The following is a 14519-nucleotide window of genomic DNA, read 5'->3' on the forward strand; positions in this document are numbered from 1 at the left end:
AGGTCTTACAGGACTGAATCACAGGCAGCTGTGGTGGTTTCCAGAGTTCTCAACCCATGAATGCCAAGGAAGCTTAGAAGGTCAGTGGGAAGGGTCTGTTTCTGCAGTAAGAGAGAGGCACGGGGTCCCAGCCTGATTCCCCGAGCTTGGCCCCAGGGCGGCGGCTGCCTCTGGCCCGCAGATTGAGGGGGAATCAAGTGGTTGATCAGAGGGGGTTGCAGGGATCTCTCTGCTGGTGCAGGATTCTCTTGCTTTGCTCATGTTTGGATCTGGGTAGCAGTTCTGGGTGGTTGTTCTGGGGTGAGGAGGAGAGCTGGCATGGTGGATTTCTTGTAGTGACTGTGGAGAGGAAATCCTCCTCACATTTCCAAGACAGAAAAGAGTGCTTGTGCACTCATAGCCCAGAGCACAGGCCAGGAAAGGAGTAAACACCTCACCCCTTATCATACCACCTTGGAAGAACTGAAAATTTATAGGTCTCTAGAAGTATCTTTGAAAACAGCTGCACAAAACCCTTGAAGTTTGTACATCATCCACACTGGAAACAGACCCCTACCTTAACGAAGAGTTTATGACTCAAGTAATTGGCTGGGATCATGAGTAAGCAGCGCAAAAAGAGTCAGACTATATTATCTTACTTTGATGATAAAGAAGATCAAAACATACAACCAGAAGAAGACAACAAAGCCAAAACTCCTACATCCAAAGCCTCCAAGAAAAATATGAATTGGTCCCAGGCCTTGGAAGAACTCAAAAAGGATTTTGAGAAGCAAGTAAGAGAAGTAGAGGATAAACTGAGAATGATGCTAAAGGAGATCCAAAAAAAATACTGAAGAAAATAATACCTTAAAAAATAACCTAACCCAAATGGCAAAAAAGGTCCAAAAAGCCAATGAGGAGAAGAATGCCCTAAAAAGCAAAATTGGCCAAATGGAAAAGGAAGTCTAAATGCTTACTGAAGAAAACCCTTCCTTAAAAATTAGAATGGAAAAATTGGAAGCTAGTGGCAATTTGAGAAATCAAGGCACTGTAACACTAATCCAAAAGAGTGAAAAAATAGAAGAGAATGTGAAATATCTCATTGGAAAAACAACTGACCTGGAAAATAGATCCAGGAGAGAGAACTTAAAAATTGTTGGACTATCTGAAAGCCATGATCAAAAAAACAGCCTAGATATCATCTTTCAAGAAATTATCAGGGAAAACTGCCCTGATATTTTAGAACCAGACAGCAAAATAGAAAGTGAAAGAATCCACCAATTTCTTTCTGAAAGAGATTCCCCAAAGGAAAACTCCTAGGAATATTGTAGCCAAATTCCAGAATTCCCAGGTCAAGGAGAAAATATTGCAGGCAGCCAGAAAGAAACAAATCAAGTGTTGCGGAAACACAATCAGGATAACACAAGATTTAGCAGCTTCTACATTAAGGGTCCAGAGGGCATAGAGTATGATATTCCAGAGGACAAAGGAGATAGGATTACAACCAAGAATCACCTACCTAGCAAAACTGAGTATAATCCTTCAGCATTAAAAAAAATGGTCATTAAATGAAATAGGGGACTTTCAAGAATTCCTGAGGAAAAGACCAGAGCTGAATATAAAATTTGATTTTCAAATACAAGAATCAAGTGAAACATTGAAGAGGTAAACAGGAAAGAGAAATCATAAGAGCCTTATTAAGGTTGAATTGTTTACATTCCTGCAGGGAAAGATGATATTTGTAACTCATGAGTCCTTTGTCAGTATTAGGGTAGTGGGAGGGAAAAAATGTATAGATAGATAGAGGGCACAGGATGAGTTGAAGATGAAGAGGTGATATGTGGAGAATAAAATTAAGGGGTGAGAGAGGAATATACCAGGAGAAGGAGAAAGGGAGAGGTAGAAAGGGGTAAAATATCTCACATGAAACAGACAAGAAAAGGCTTTTACAGAGGAGGGGAAATGGGGGAAGGTGAGAGGGAATGAGTGAATCTTATTCTCAGAGGATTTGGCTTAAGGAGGGAATAACATACACAACGCGGTATGGAAATCTACCTTACCCTACAGGAAAATAAGGGGGAAAGGGGACAAAAGAGCAGGAGGTTGATAGAGGGGAGGGCAGATTGGGGAAGGGAATAATCAAAAGCAAACACTTCTGAGGAGGGACAGGGTCAAAAGAGAGAATAGAATAAATGGGGGGTAGGATAGGATGAAGGGAAATATACTTAGTTTTTCACAACATGACTACTGTGGAAGTGTTTTGCATGACTACACATCTATAACCTATATCGAGATGCTTGCCTTTTCAATGAAGGTGGGTGGGGAGGGAAGAAGGGAGAAAATTTGTAACCCAAAGTTTTAAAAACATGTTAAAAATAAGAAAAACATTTTAAAAAATGAATGACAAAAGAATGTTTCAAGGTTGCTTATAAAGCACAGACAAATTGAAAAAAAAAAAAAAAGATTAGAAAACTGGCCCAGTTTTTCAACCACTAACAGAATATTAAAATCTGTTTCATGGCTATAAAAGTACCTAATATTTCCTCTCTAAATCATACTTTTTGAAATAGAAAGAAGTATGCATACTTTGACCCTTTATGCTTTATATTTTTTAGTCTCTTTATATAATTTTTCTTATATTTTTCTTCCAAAAAACCAAAAATTAAAGACTAGATGACACTAAAATGATAGATTTTAAAATGGAATGAATCTTAGAGATCATCTAGGCCACCTTTCTCATTTTAAATGTGAGAAAAGTGAGGCCCAAGATTGACTGCCTTGCTCAAGGTGACACAAGTAATATGTAGCAGGTTCAGGATTGGAATCTTGATTTTCTGACTACAAATCTAGGACTCTTCCCACTGTACCATTGAACCTCTTAATAAAACCTGTATCTAAGAAATAAAGAGATGAAAAATAACTCATTAAAATGTTTTGTTAAATTATTTCCCCTTATAATTCCTTCCATAAAAACACATTTAGGCAATTGTACCCAATGGATCTTTTTTTATCTGACTTACAACTGAAACCTGTTATTTATGCTGTATCTTCCATTACACTAGGGGAGGGGGCATCCTTTAAAGCAAGCACTGTATTATTTTTCTATTTGTACCTCCCATATGTTTAGAGAATAATCACTTAATAAATGCTATTTAAATCAATTCACTCATTGATCTACCCATGCATTGATTTTTTTAAAATTCTGAGCTTAAACACAAAAGAAAGAACATTGTTTTTTTTTAAATGACATAATAAATTCTACCTCTAATTTTCAAAACTATCTCGCTTCTTTTTTTCTTTATCCTTCTGAATTTTCTTCTGTTCTCTTCTAGGTATTTTTTTAAAATGTTTCATTAGTCCCCCTGTATTTAGCATTGCTATTACTATTCCCTCTCCTATCTATGCCCCTCTCTAGTTTAAAGAAAAGAAAGCCTTGTAACAAATAAGCATAGCCAAGCAAAATGAATACACACAATTGCCCTGTCCTAAAACATACATCTTTTTTCTCACCTTGTATCCATTACCTCTCTGTAAACAGGTATATCACGTATGTCATCATAGGTTGATCACTTCATTGATCAGAACTCTTAAATTTTTCAAAGTTGTTTTTTTTTATTAATTTCTTTCAAATTTATTTTGTGATGTTATCCTGGTACAAATTGTTCTCCGGATTCCATTCACTTTACTCTGCATTAGTTCATACCATCAAGGATTCTCTGATATCATCTCTTTTCAGTTTTTTCGAACTTAAAAACTTTCTATTACATTCATTATACAATGATTTGTTCAGCCATTCCTCAATTGATGGCTATACTCTTAGTCTCTAGTTCTTTACATTCTCTCCTAAACTATTTATTCTCCTTCCAATTTTTTTCCTCTGGGAATTTTATTTCATTTTTAAATCTCTTGCTGCATTTCTTCTAGGTTATTTACATAGGACCTTAGGAAACATTTTTTTTTCCTTTGAATTCCTACTTGTAGTTGTTATGGAGTTAGTTTCTCTTTTGGGGAGAATCTCTATATCTGCAGTGATATTTAAAACGTTTGGAGTATTCATTGGTATACTCATCTCTCCAGCTTTAGTTCTTGAATCGAGGCTTTATGCCAGGGCAGGCTCTGATCTGTTCTGTGCTTCTGGGGAAAGCAGTTGGCTTTGCATGGTCTTCCCCTTCATAACCTGGGTCCTGCACTGATCTCCACATCCATGTGCTACATTCTCTTGGATCTTTTAGGTCTTTTATGGCTTCTCAGGACAAAGTGCTGGGTACCTTAGAGCACCTTGACCTGAGGTATCTTGATTACTGTTGCTCCCCAGGGAATCTACAGTTCTCACCCTAGGAATTTTTAATCACTCTGGGGTTTTCTCAGGGAAGCCCTCTGCTATCCACACACAGCGTTAGAGGCCAGATGTGTTTCTGGCCCATCCCTGGTCATGCTAGGAGGCTACTGACTTGATCGTCTCCTGTGGCTTTGGTTTTATTAGTTGCCCCTTTTCCTAATGCCTTTGAGCTTCTTGCTGATATTTTGTGCAACTATAGAGTGGAATAAGTCTCAGTTTCTCATTTTATTCTTAATCAATGTTCAGTTTGGTGCAAATTTCAGGTTTTCACTATATTAGATATCACTTTTCTGAATTGCCTGCCTCCCATTCAGGTACCATTCTAGGCCAGAGTTCAAATTTGGAATGTCTTAGTCATATTCAATAATAACTGCCCCAATATTTTTTTGTGTGTAACTTTGATTTTTTTCATTCTTTTTACCTCTCTGCCATGCTCATTTTAATATAGGCTCTATCTATAGATATACATTCAAAAATATTTAAATGAAAACATAGACCAAAAAAATGAAGAAAGTTTATTTTTCTGTGACAGTTCATTTTGTGAAGTCAATCTATATTTTTGACATTCAATTTTTGAGCCTCAGTAAGACTAAATCATGCAGTCCGTAATATCTACTCTGGACATATTTCTGTATTTGAAATAATCTTTGTGTGACAGAAGGTTAATTATTCTGAACTGAAAGTGTCTGAGTACTCAAAGAAGTAAGTGGAAAGTTGAAAGAGAGGAGCAGTTAAATGGGAGACAAAGGAAAATGAGAATATTAAGCAAAAGAAATCAAGACACAATTACAGACCACCTACCTGCTGGCAAATATGGTCCCACTGAGCATTAAGTTCTTTCAATTCTGCTCGAACTTTGGAAGCAAACTGTGGCTCTGCTTCATTCTTTATCTTCTCTCCAACTTCATTGACACTGATTAAACTTGGGTGGATTGTCTGGATATCATTTACTAAAACCTAAAGAAAAAAAATGTTTCTTTAGTAGTACCATAAATGAAAAATGTATAGTATGATTTGAAAAAAATGCAACTAGGCAACATAGTTTAGTGGGAAGAATACTAAGACTTGGAGTTAAAAGGACTTAGGTTCAAATCTCACTTCTGACATGTATTAAGTGTTGTTGTTGTTGATTAGTCATGTCAAACTCTTTGTGACCCAGTGAATCATAGTACACCCATGCTGACCACGAAGTTTTCTTGGCAAAGATACCAGAGTGATTTGCCATTTCTTTCTTCAGTATATTAAAACAGACAAAGGTCAGGTGCCTTGCCCAGAGTCACAAAGGCAGTGAGTGTCTGAAGCCAGATTTGCATTCAGGTGTTCCTGACTCCATGCCTAGCACTCTATCCACTGAGCTACCTAGATGCCTCTATCATTTGTTCTACTTTGGACAAATTACTTAAATTCGTTGAGCCTCATTTTTCTCATCTGCAATACCTGTAGCACCTACCTCAAAGATACGTTCTGGGAATCAAATGGGATAATGTATGTAAAAGTGCTTTGTAAACTTTAAAACAATATGTAATCAACTTTAAATTTAAGATATGTATATTAGAATAACTAGTATTATGAAACTTACATGATTTCATTATCTTCCTGGTCTTGGAATTTAACTGAAAAATACTTTGATTATTAAAAAAGAAAAATAATATAGGATTTCTGTTATGAGAAAAAATACAAAATTAGTGATATGAGTTTATATTACTATTAGGATTTATACTAACACAAACTAACATAAATTCTGATCTAAGAGATAATGAGACAGAGTATAAAGGTCCTTATATATAGTGTGAGAAAACCTGGGTCCAAGTTCAAGCTCTGATATTAACCATAGCTTAGGTTCTGAGTCTCTTTTTCTTCATCTATAAAATGGAGGTGATGATACTTATACTATCCAACTACTTGACAGAGTAAACCCTAATCACAATATCAATGTGAGGTTTTACTCTTACTCTTATTTTGAAAAGATCTAGAATTCCAAACAAAAAGAATACTACAGCAAGTGTTTATATGGAAATAGATAAGTGAGTTGATACTTCACAAACTTTCCCCAGGTACTATTAGGCTTTTGCAAATATAAAAGAGACAACTAGAAAGCTGTGGTAAGACCCAGAAAGACGTGGGTTTTAAGTCCTGCTTCTGACTCACATTGTCTGTGTGATACTGGGTAAAGTCACTTAACCTCATAGGGCTATAGGCAATTTTTTCAGACTGTAAGCTGCAGGAAAGCTGTGGACCTGTATTATGTGGGGGGGTGGATTTCCTTATCTGAGAATTCTCTGTACTATGTTGCTATTCCAAGCTATCATCTTAATTCCCACAAGATTGCAAGCACAAAATATACAAGCTTTAAGAAATACAAACACATACTTATATGTGTATATGCATACATATGTATATATAATATATGTGTATATAGATGTATATGGAAAAAGGGAGAGAGGAAGAGAGAGAGAGAGACGAGAGAAAAAGAGACAGAAGAAGACAACAAAAATGTTAGGAGACAGGACTAATCGATGATGATAGCTAGAAATTACATAGTGCCTTAAGGTTTACAAAGTCCTTCATAAATACTATATTATTTGATTCTCATAATAACCCTGGGAAGTAGGGGCTTTATCAACCCCATTTTATAGATATGGAAACTCAGGCAGACAGAAGTTAAGTGTCTTCTCTGGAGTGACAAAGCTAGTAACTGTCTAAGGCTAGATTTTGAACTCAGTTCTTCCTGACTCCAGGTTCAACACCTCATCCCTGACATCACCAAAATTTATTATTATGATTCAACAAATTACTCATACTAGTTTTTTCACTCTTACCTAAAACTGAATTTTAAAATAGTATATCATGAAAATTAGTCTAGGTCAAGTGAAGTTTGCATAGATAGTATAGAATTGTCTATTTCTCATTTTATACAACCAAATACTCCAGCATTTATATAAACATTTCTTACTGTGCACTGTTCCAGTTGTTTTTCAAGAGCTTCTGAATCCCCAAGAGCTGGCCATTCCTCCTTCAGGAAAACATCAACTTCTGCCATCCATTTCTTCAGGGTTTTTATGTCATTCTGTAATTAAGAGAAACATTTTACGTTGTTATTCGAGCACCAACTACTTCTCATACTATTTATCACAGGGATGTATTTCTGCACACTAGCATAGAAATTATTCTAAGGGCTGAAATATGTCTACAATTAGTTCTTCTGGAGAAAATCCTCTTTATTTAGGCTATATTGTCATAGCCTAGTGTTTAACATGGGAATAAGAATTCTGTTACTGTTAAAAAAACAAAAAAAAAGATTGTACAGTATAGTTTATGATGCTATTGTCAAGAATATCAAATCATTTTACTCTTTAGAAAAAATTTAAGCTACAACATGTAGTGTTGCTAAGTGTGCCCTTAAGGTACATGAACCAGATTATGAACAATAAACTCAATTCAATTGTGTCTTTATAGTTTCCTTTACCTGAACTTTCCATAAAATGTTTTCCAAATTTGATGGTGTCAATTTTCCCTCTGGCTTTAAACTCTCAATGTAAGATTTCATCATCTTAAAAGAAAAAAAATGTTCTATCTATATACCACTTTGCTGAGGAGTCAGGGGGGTAATGAACAGGTGAGAGATTGCATCTAGACTTGTTACCTGTGGCCCCAGCGGGCAGAACAAGAGGCACTTCGACAAAGTTAGAGAGGGGTAGATTTCAGACTGATGTAAGGGGAAATGTGCTATCAATTATGGACTTTCAAAAAATGTAAGGGGCTGCCTCAGGAGGTAGGTTCCAGCTTACTAGATTGTCAAGCAAAGGTTGAATGACCTATTGTCAAAGATGTGATAGAGGGAAACGTAGAAAAGATTGAAGAAGAGATCAGATACATTTGGATTAGACAGCCTGAGGTTCCTTCCAAACCTGAGATTCTGTGTTTTTTTTTTAATTCACAAGAAACCTTTTATTATTCCACATATCACTATCTTTTTAGCTTTTGCTTCCTTTTTAGTCATTTTACAAGCATGTTTTAACAGCTTTTACTGTGTATGATTGTGAAATGTTACCCTCTATTTCCATGGTCTTTCAATTAAGCAGCCAACATTCTCCCATCACTTTTGCCCTTTATTTCCCTCCTAAAAATCTTCTGGTAACTCCCCTAACCTTTATCAGTAAAGTTACAGAGGGATCATTTTTGGTTAAACCTTAACTTCTCTGTCCATTTCAAAATATATTGATCTCTTGGCTAGTTTTCCTGTTGTTGTTTTTTTTAAATTAATCTTCTTATATCTAGATACTATACCTTAAGCAACCTAGGATTGTCTTATATTTCTTGGCTATCATGTTACACTTTAAAAATATGAACAAAAATGAATGTTTTCATATACAAAATATGTCAGAATAAGATTACTGTAGGGAAATTCTGAATTTATTACATATGGCTCTTTATATATGTATATATATTCAATTTTAATGTAATAGTAACAACATTGACTAGCTTTCCTGTGTCCACTTCTGCACTTCCATCTGCTTGCTTCTGAGTATTCAAAAAAAACAATTTATTGACATTTCCTCCTCCTCCTCTTCCTCCTCCTTTTTCTTCTTCTTCATTACTATTCCTCAAACATCCCCCATCAGCTGACTATCTCTAGTAGGAGCAATATTTGAATCTTTCCACCCTTGAAAGCTGGACTAGATTTTCCTTAGGTACTGAGACCACTTTAGATTATTGGTTGAAACAAGAGTCTATAGATATAGAATGCTGACTCTGGTAGCCTGAATACAAAGCAGCCATACAGAGCTCCAAGAACTATTTGGCTAGTGTATCATTCATGGTCCATAACTCAGGCTAGGAAGCTTCACTCAGCTAAATCAACTTAAGGCATTATCAATGCCTGCATTTCTTAAATAATCTCCTGCTAAGGCTGAGTAAATCTTGTCTTTATTATCTGTTGAATGACCTGTAAGTGTCTCATTTTTTCCCCAATACTGAACCTAAACTATCAGGATCCGGCCTGAGTCAGGCTTAGTACAGAAGCTCCCTTCTCCTTAAAATAAAATCCCTGCCTTATGGCTCATAGACTAGTATGTTAATATTTTGCTCTAAAGGCTAGTGCATTTGCCATATAAATTATGAATTTTAAGGAAATTAAGTTGTGGTTTTATAGAACAACTGAAATATTTTGTTATTCCAGAGGACATCCACAAGTTAAATAAACTTAAATTGGAATGAAGATCTAGTAATAAATAACTGTCCATATTCTAAACTTGACTTTGGAATTTATTGTTTGCAGGAAGTAGAATGGCCTTCACTCTTTAAAGAAAGCTATGAGTACCAAAATTTAACTTCTTTTTAATAGCCCAACTAGCAATTTTTAAAGCAACTAAATTATGTTATATAGTGCGACAATAAAGTTGGATTTACTATTCAAACATAAGTCTTCTACATAAAAGCTGGAAACAAATGACTTCAGTGAGTTTTTTACTTCAAAAGTTCAAAATAAAACAATCCTGATCGTGAGTATAACAAAATACAAACAAAAGATTTGCAATTTTCCCCAGACTCTCAACATATCTTAATTTAAGACAGTAGAAGAAAGACTAAATTCCATACATGCTCTTAAATAGGCATTAATACCCACTTACTAGTTTTCAAGGTAACCTAGTTATCCTTAAAAACAATGTCTAACATTAGTACAGGAGAATGCAATCACAACAATAATAATTTATCTCATACAATCAGTTATGGTTTATAAACTTTGCATACATTATACCAAATTTGTACTGTCATTATTTTTCAAAATCTTATAATTTTAATTAATGTTTCCCCTTCCATTTGGCATAACATGTTTTAACTTTTATTCACTTCAGATTATAGCCATTTCACTTCTAGGAATTGCTTTCCTGTATCAGAATAATGGATCCTAAAGATAAGAAAGGCAGCATAATACAGATGAATGCACATTGGATTTGGAACCAAAGACTCTGGATGCAGATTCTGACTCTGCTGCTGATTCTAAGGATGTTGTCACTTTGATATTCTTGATGTCATGAATATATCTTTAATTTTCACTTTTTTAGAATTAGAAGGGACATTGGAACATTACTCAAAGTACTCTGACAGTGACTATTAAAAAATCAAAAAAGGAATAGGAAAAAATATGGATAATACTAAATATCACATTAATGCCATGACCTAACTGCTTCTTCATTTTATTGTCCATTTTCATAGATGAGTTAAAACATATTTGTTGTCTTGTTTTGATTTTCTTTGTGGAAACAATGGAGTATTTGAACCTAAACCTTCTTTAGTAAAGAATGGTCATTCATATTTAAAGGTAGAAGCCAGCCTAGACAATAACCTAACCTCATTTAATGTGAGAAGCTGCATCCCAATTAAATCAATCAGAAGCATAAACTAAATGTGAACAAGTAGTAGGAATCAACTAAGAAAAAAAAATCAACTAGGTGAAACAAGAAACTTTTTCTTCTAATTTGAGGGACTTACTTGGTCAATCACTATTGTTCCCCTATTAAAAAAAAAGACTAATGTAAAATCTAACAGATTTTAGTGTCTGTTGGTGAAGAGGTAGGGATATCTTCCCTGAGAAGGGATCACTTGGGGAGAGCTTTTGTCTAGTCTGTCACCCCTTCACTGGAGGAGGATTTTGTGAAAAAATGAGGACCAAAAGATTTGAAATTCTCATTAGCATTTCAGCAATGTCCTCTACAACATCAGTGGCTGACTGACTACAGAGTCTGCATTAGAAGCTCAAGATAAGTCTGGAATTGATGAGCAAAGGTAGATAAATATTTTTCTAGGAGTTGTTATTTACTCTTATGCAATATACACTATCTAAGTTTGACCCCACTTTCCCCTGAACTATGTATCAACTTGTGGGAGAGTGTGTCACAGACACTGTGGGGAGATATTTCATACCAACTATACTACCATAGTGAATACCTGGTTCTAAAAGCTAATTCAGGAAAACAAGTTCCAGGAGCCCAGATGGAGAGTAAGCAGTAAATTGCTGTAACTCTCCTATATTCACCTCCAAACAACCAAAAACTAGTGCCTCAAAACAAATCCTGGAACAGCAAAACCAACAAAAAGACAGGGCGAAACAATCTTTTAGCCCAAAAAACTTGGAAGTTTAGCAATATAGGTCTGTCTCACTTGAATAAAAGGGGAGTACAGTCCAGGACAGGAGGTCTCCCAGTAAGCCAGCAGCAAGCTCCACCTCAGCAAACCAGTGGGAGATCCTGAGCCCCAGTGCAGTGGAGCAGGCAAACACCAACACCAGCACCACCCTCACATACCTCAGCATAGACAGAGGCACCTGCAGACTCCAGCTCTAAGAAGTGCTTCAGCATAGCCCTGGGTAAAAAGGTGGGAACCTAAGCAAACAGGCAGCCACCAGTTACAGCCCCTGCTACATTCTTCAGAGTAGCCTGGGCAAACTGGCAGCCTCCAGTAACCAGATTGCTTCAGCGTAGCCATGGAGAAATGCAGAAAACGTCCCAGTGGCCTTAGCACATGCCAGACACCAGCACTAGGACCCCAGCTCAGCACCAGGTAAGCTGCCAGACCACTATGGACTCCAGCAGTGCCAGCTACCCCCCCCCACCCCATGCCCTCAGTACAGCACCAGGTAAACAGCTAGGGCCTTCAGTCCCTAGCACAAGAAACCTGAGACAGTACCCCTTCCACCTTAGGAGCAGAGCTCAAATTTAAAAGAAAGGGAAAAGGCCAAAAAATAAAAAAGAATCTGACCATAGAAAATTATTATGATGACAGGGAAGACCAAGAAACAAACTCAGAAGAGGATAACAATGTCAAAACATCTATAGGCAAAACCCCAAAGAAAATTGGGAAGTGGCCTCAAGCCCAGAAAGAACTCATGCAAGAGCTCAGAAAAGGAGCTTAAAAATCATATGGGAGGTAGAAGACAAATTGGGAAAAGAAATGAGAGTGATACAAGAGAATTATGAAAAAAAGAATCAACAGATTGGAAAAAGAAAACAACTGCTTAAAAAGTAAAATTGACCAAATAGAAGAGGAGATACAAAAATCCACTGAAGAAAACAACTCCTTAAAAAGTACAATTGGCCAAATAGGAAAAAAAAAGTAAAGAATTGAGAAAAACAACTCCTTAAAAGTTAAAATTGGGCAAGTGGAGGCTATTGACTACATGAAACATCAAGAATCAATCAAACAAATTCAAAAGAATGAAAAAAAATAGAAGAAAATATAAAATACCTCATTGGAAAGACAAATGACCTGGAAAATAGATCCAGGCAAGACAGTCAGAATCATTGGGCTACCTGAAAGTCATAATCAAAAAGAAGACCTGGACAACCTCTTTTAAGAAATTACCAGGGAAGCTAGGTGGTGCAGTGAATAGAGCACCGGCCCTGGAGTTGAGAGGACCTGAGCTCAAATCTGGCCTCAGACATTTGGCACTTACTAGCTACATGACCCTGGGCAAGTCACTTAATCCCATTGCCCAGCCCCACCCCTCCAAAAAAGGTTCAAGTATTTTGGGGCAGCAAGGTGGCACAGTAGATAGAGCACCGGCCCTGAAGTAGGAGGACCTGAATTCAAATCCGGCCTCAGACCAAACACTTGACACTTACTAGCTGTGTGACCCTGGGCAAGTCACTTAACCCCAATTGCCTAAAAAAATTACCTAAGACAACTGCCCTGATATGCAGAAACCAGAGGTCAAAATAGGCATTGAAAGAATCCACTCATCACCTCATAAAAGAGATCTCAAAAAAAAACTCCAAGGAACATTACAGTCAAATTTCAGAATTCTCTGGTCAAGGAAAAAAATAGTGCAAGTAGCCAGAAAGAAACAATTCAAATACTGGGGAGCCACAATAGGAATTACACAGGACTTAGCAGCTACAGCATTAAACGATGGAGGTAATGGAACATGATTCTGGTAGGCAAAGGAGCTAGGACTATAACCACAAATCACCTACATGGTGAAATTAAGCATAATACTCCTAGGGAAAATATGGTCATTCAATGAAATAGAAGAATTTCAACTTTCATAAGGAGAAGAACACAATAAACAACAAAAAAATTGATCTCCAATATCAGGACCCAAGAGAAACCTAAAATAGTAAAAAGGGAAAAGAAAACATAAGGGGTTCAACGGAGCAGAATGGTTTATATCCCTACCTGGGAAGATGATAAAATTGTACCCCTAATAGTATAGCTAGAAGGAATATACATATACAGAGAATATAGATGTAAGGTAAATTTGAGGGCATGACATAAAAATAATTAAGGGATAAAAAAAGGAGTACAATGGGTACAGAAGGAAGAGAAAGGTAGAATGGGGTAAATTATTCCACATGAAGAGGCATGAAAAACCTATTACAGTGGAGGGAAAGATGGGAGGGTTGGTGATGGGCATCATTTGAACCTTACTCTCATCAGTATTGACTCAAAGAGGGAATAATAAACACAGTTGGTTGAATATAGAAATCTATCTTACCCAACAGGAAAGTAGAAGGGGAGGAGATTAAGTAAAGGTGGTGGTGGTGGAAATGACAGAGAGGACTGGGGAAGTGGTAGACAGAAGGAAAACACTGGAAAGGAGGGAAAGGGTGAAAGGAGAGAGACGAAAAATAGGAGGAAACATAGGTTGGAGGTAAATAGTTTGTAATTATAACTGTGAAAGTGAATGGGATGAACATTCCCATAAGATGGAAGTGGATAACAGAGGGGATCACAATTTCTAGAATATCGATCAGAATTCTACAGTATGTTATTCACAAGAAACACACTTGAAGCACAGAGACACACACACACAAGTAATGGTAAGGGCCTGGAAAAGAATCTATTATGCTTCAGCTGAAGTAAAAAAAAAAAAAAAAGCAGGGGTAGCAATTGTGATCTTAGTCAAAATAAAAGCAAAAATAGACATAATTAAAACAGCTAAGGAAGGAAAGTATATCTTGCTAAAAGGTACCATAGACAATGAAGTAATATCAATATTAAACATACATGTACAAAGTGGTATAACATTCAAATTCTTAAAGGATGTGGGGACAGATGAGGCAGGCACCACAACCACCAACAGGCTACAGAAAAAAATCCAGGCATGAGGTGATAAGGGACTTCATTAGAGTGGTGGAAATGCCAGACGAGACAAGGCGGTATATTCAAAAGATATTGCAAAGATGAGACGGGCAGGCCTTGG

The 14519-nt window shown here is 36.5% G+C and overlaps 1 protein-coding gene across 1 annotated transcript in view; it reads right to left on the minus strand.

Moving 5' to 3' along the window:
* DMD (dystrophin) overlaps positions 1-14519 on the minus strand; it is a 2133690-nt gene that overhangs the window by 1448711 nt on the left and 670460 nt on the right. Inside the window, exons 23-24 of the mRNA XM_027841994.1 lie at positions 7272-7385; positions 5120-5275 (exon numbers count right to left, since the gene is read on the minus strand). Of these exons, the coding sequence (XP_027697795.1) occupies positions 5120-5275; positions 7272-7385 (270 nt within the window). The remainder of the gene's footprint in view (positions 1-5119; positions 5276-7271; positions 7386-14519) is intronic.

The sequence above is a fragment of the Vombatus ursinus genome, unplaced genomic scaffold, assembly GCF_900497805.2.
Source record: "Vombatus ursinus unplaced genomic scaffold, bare-nosed wombat genome assembly UNPS02004827.1, whole genome shotgun sequence".
NCBI lineage: Eukaryota > Metazoa > Chordata > Mammalia > Diprotodontia > Vombatidae > Vombatus > Vombatus ursinus.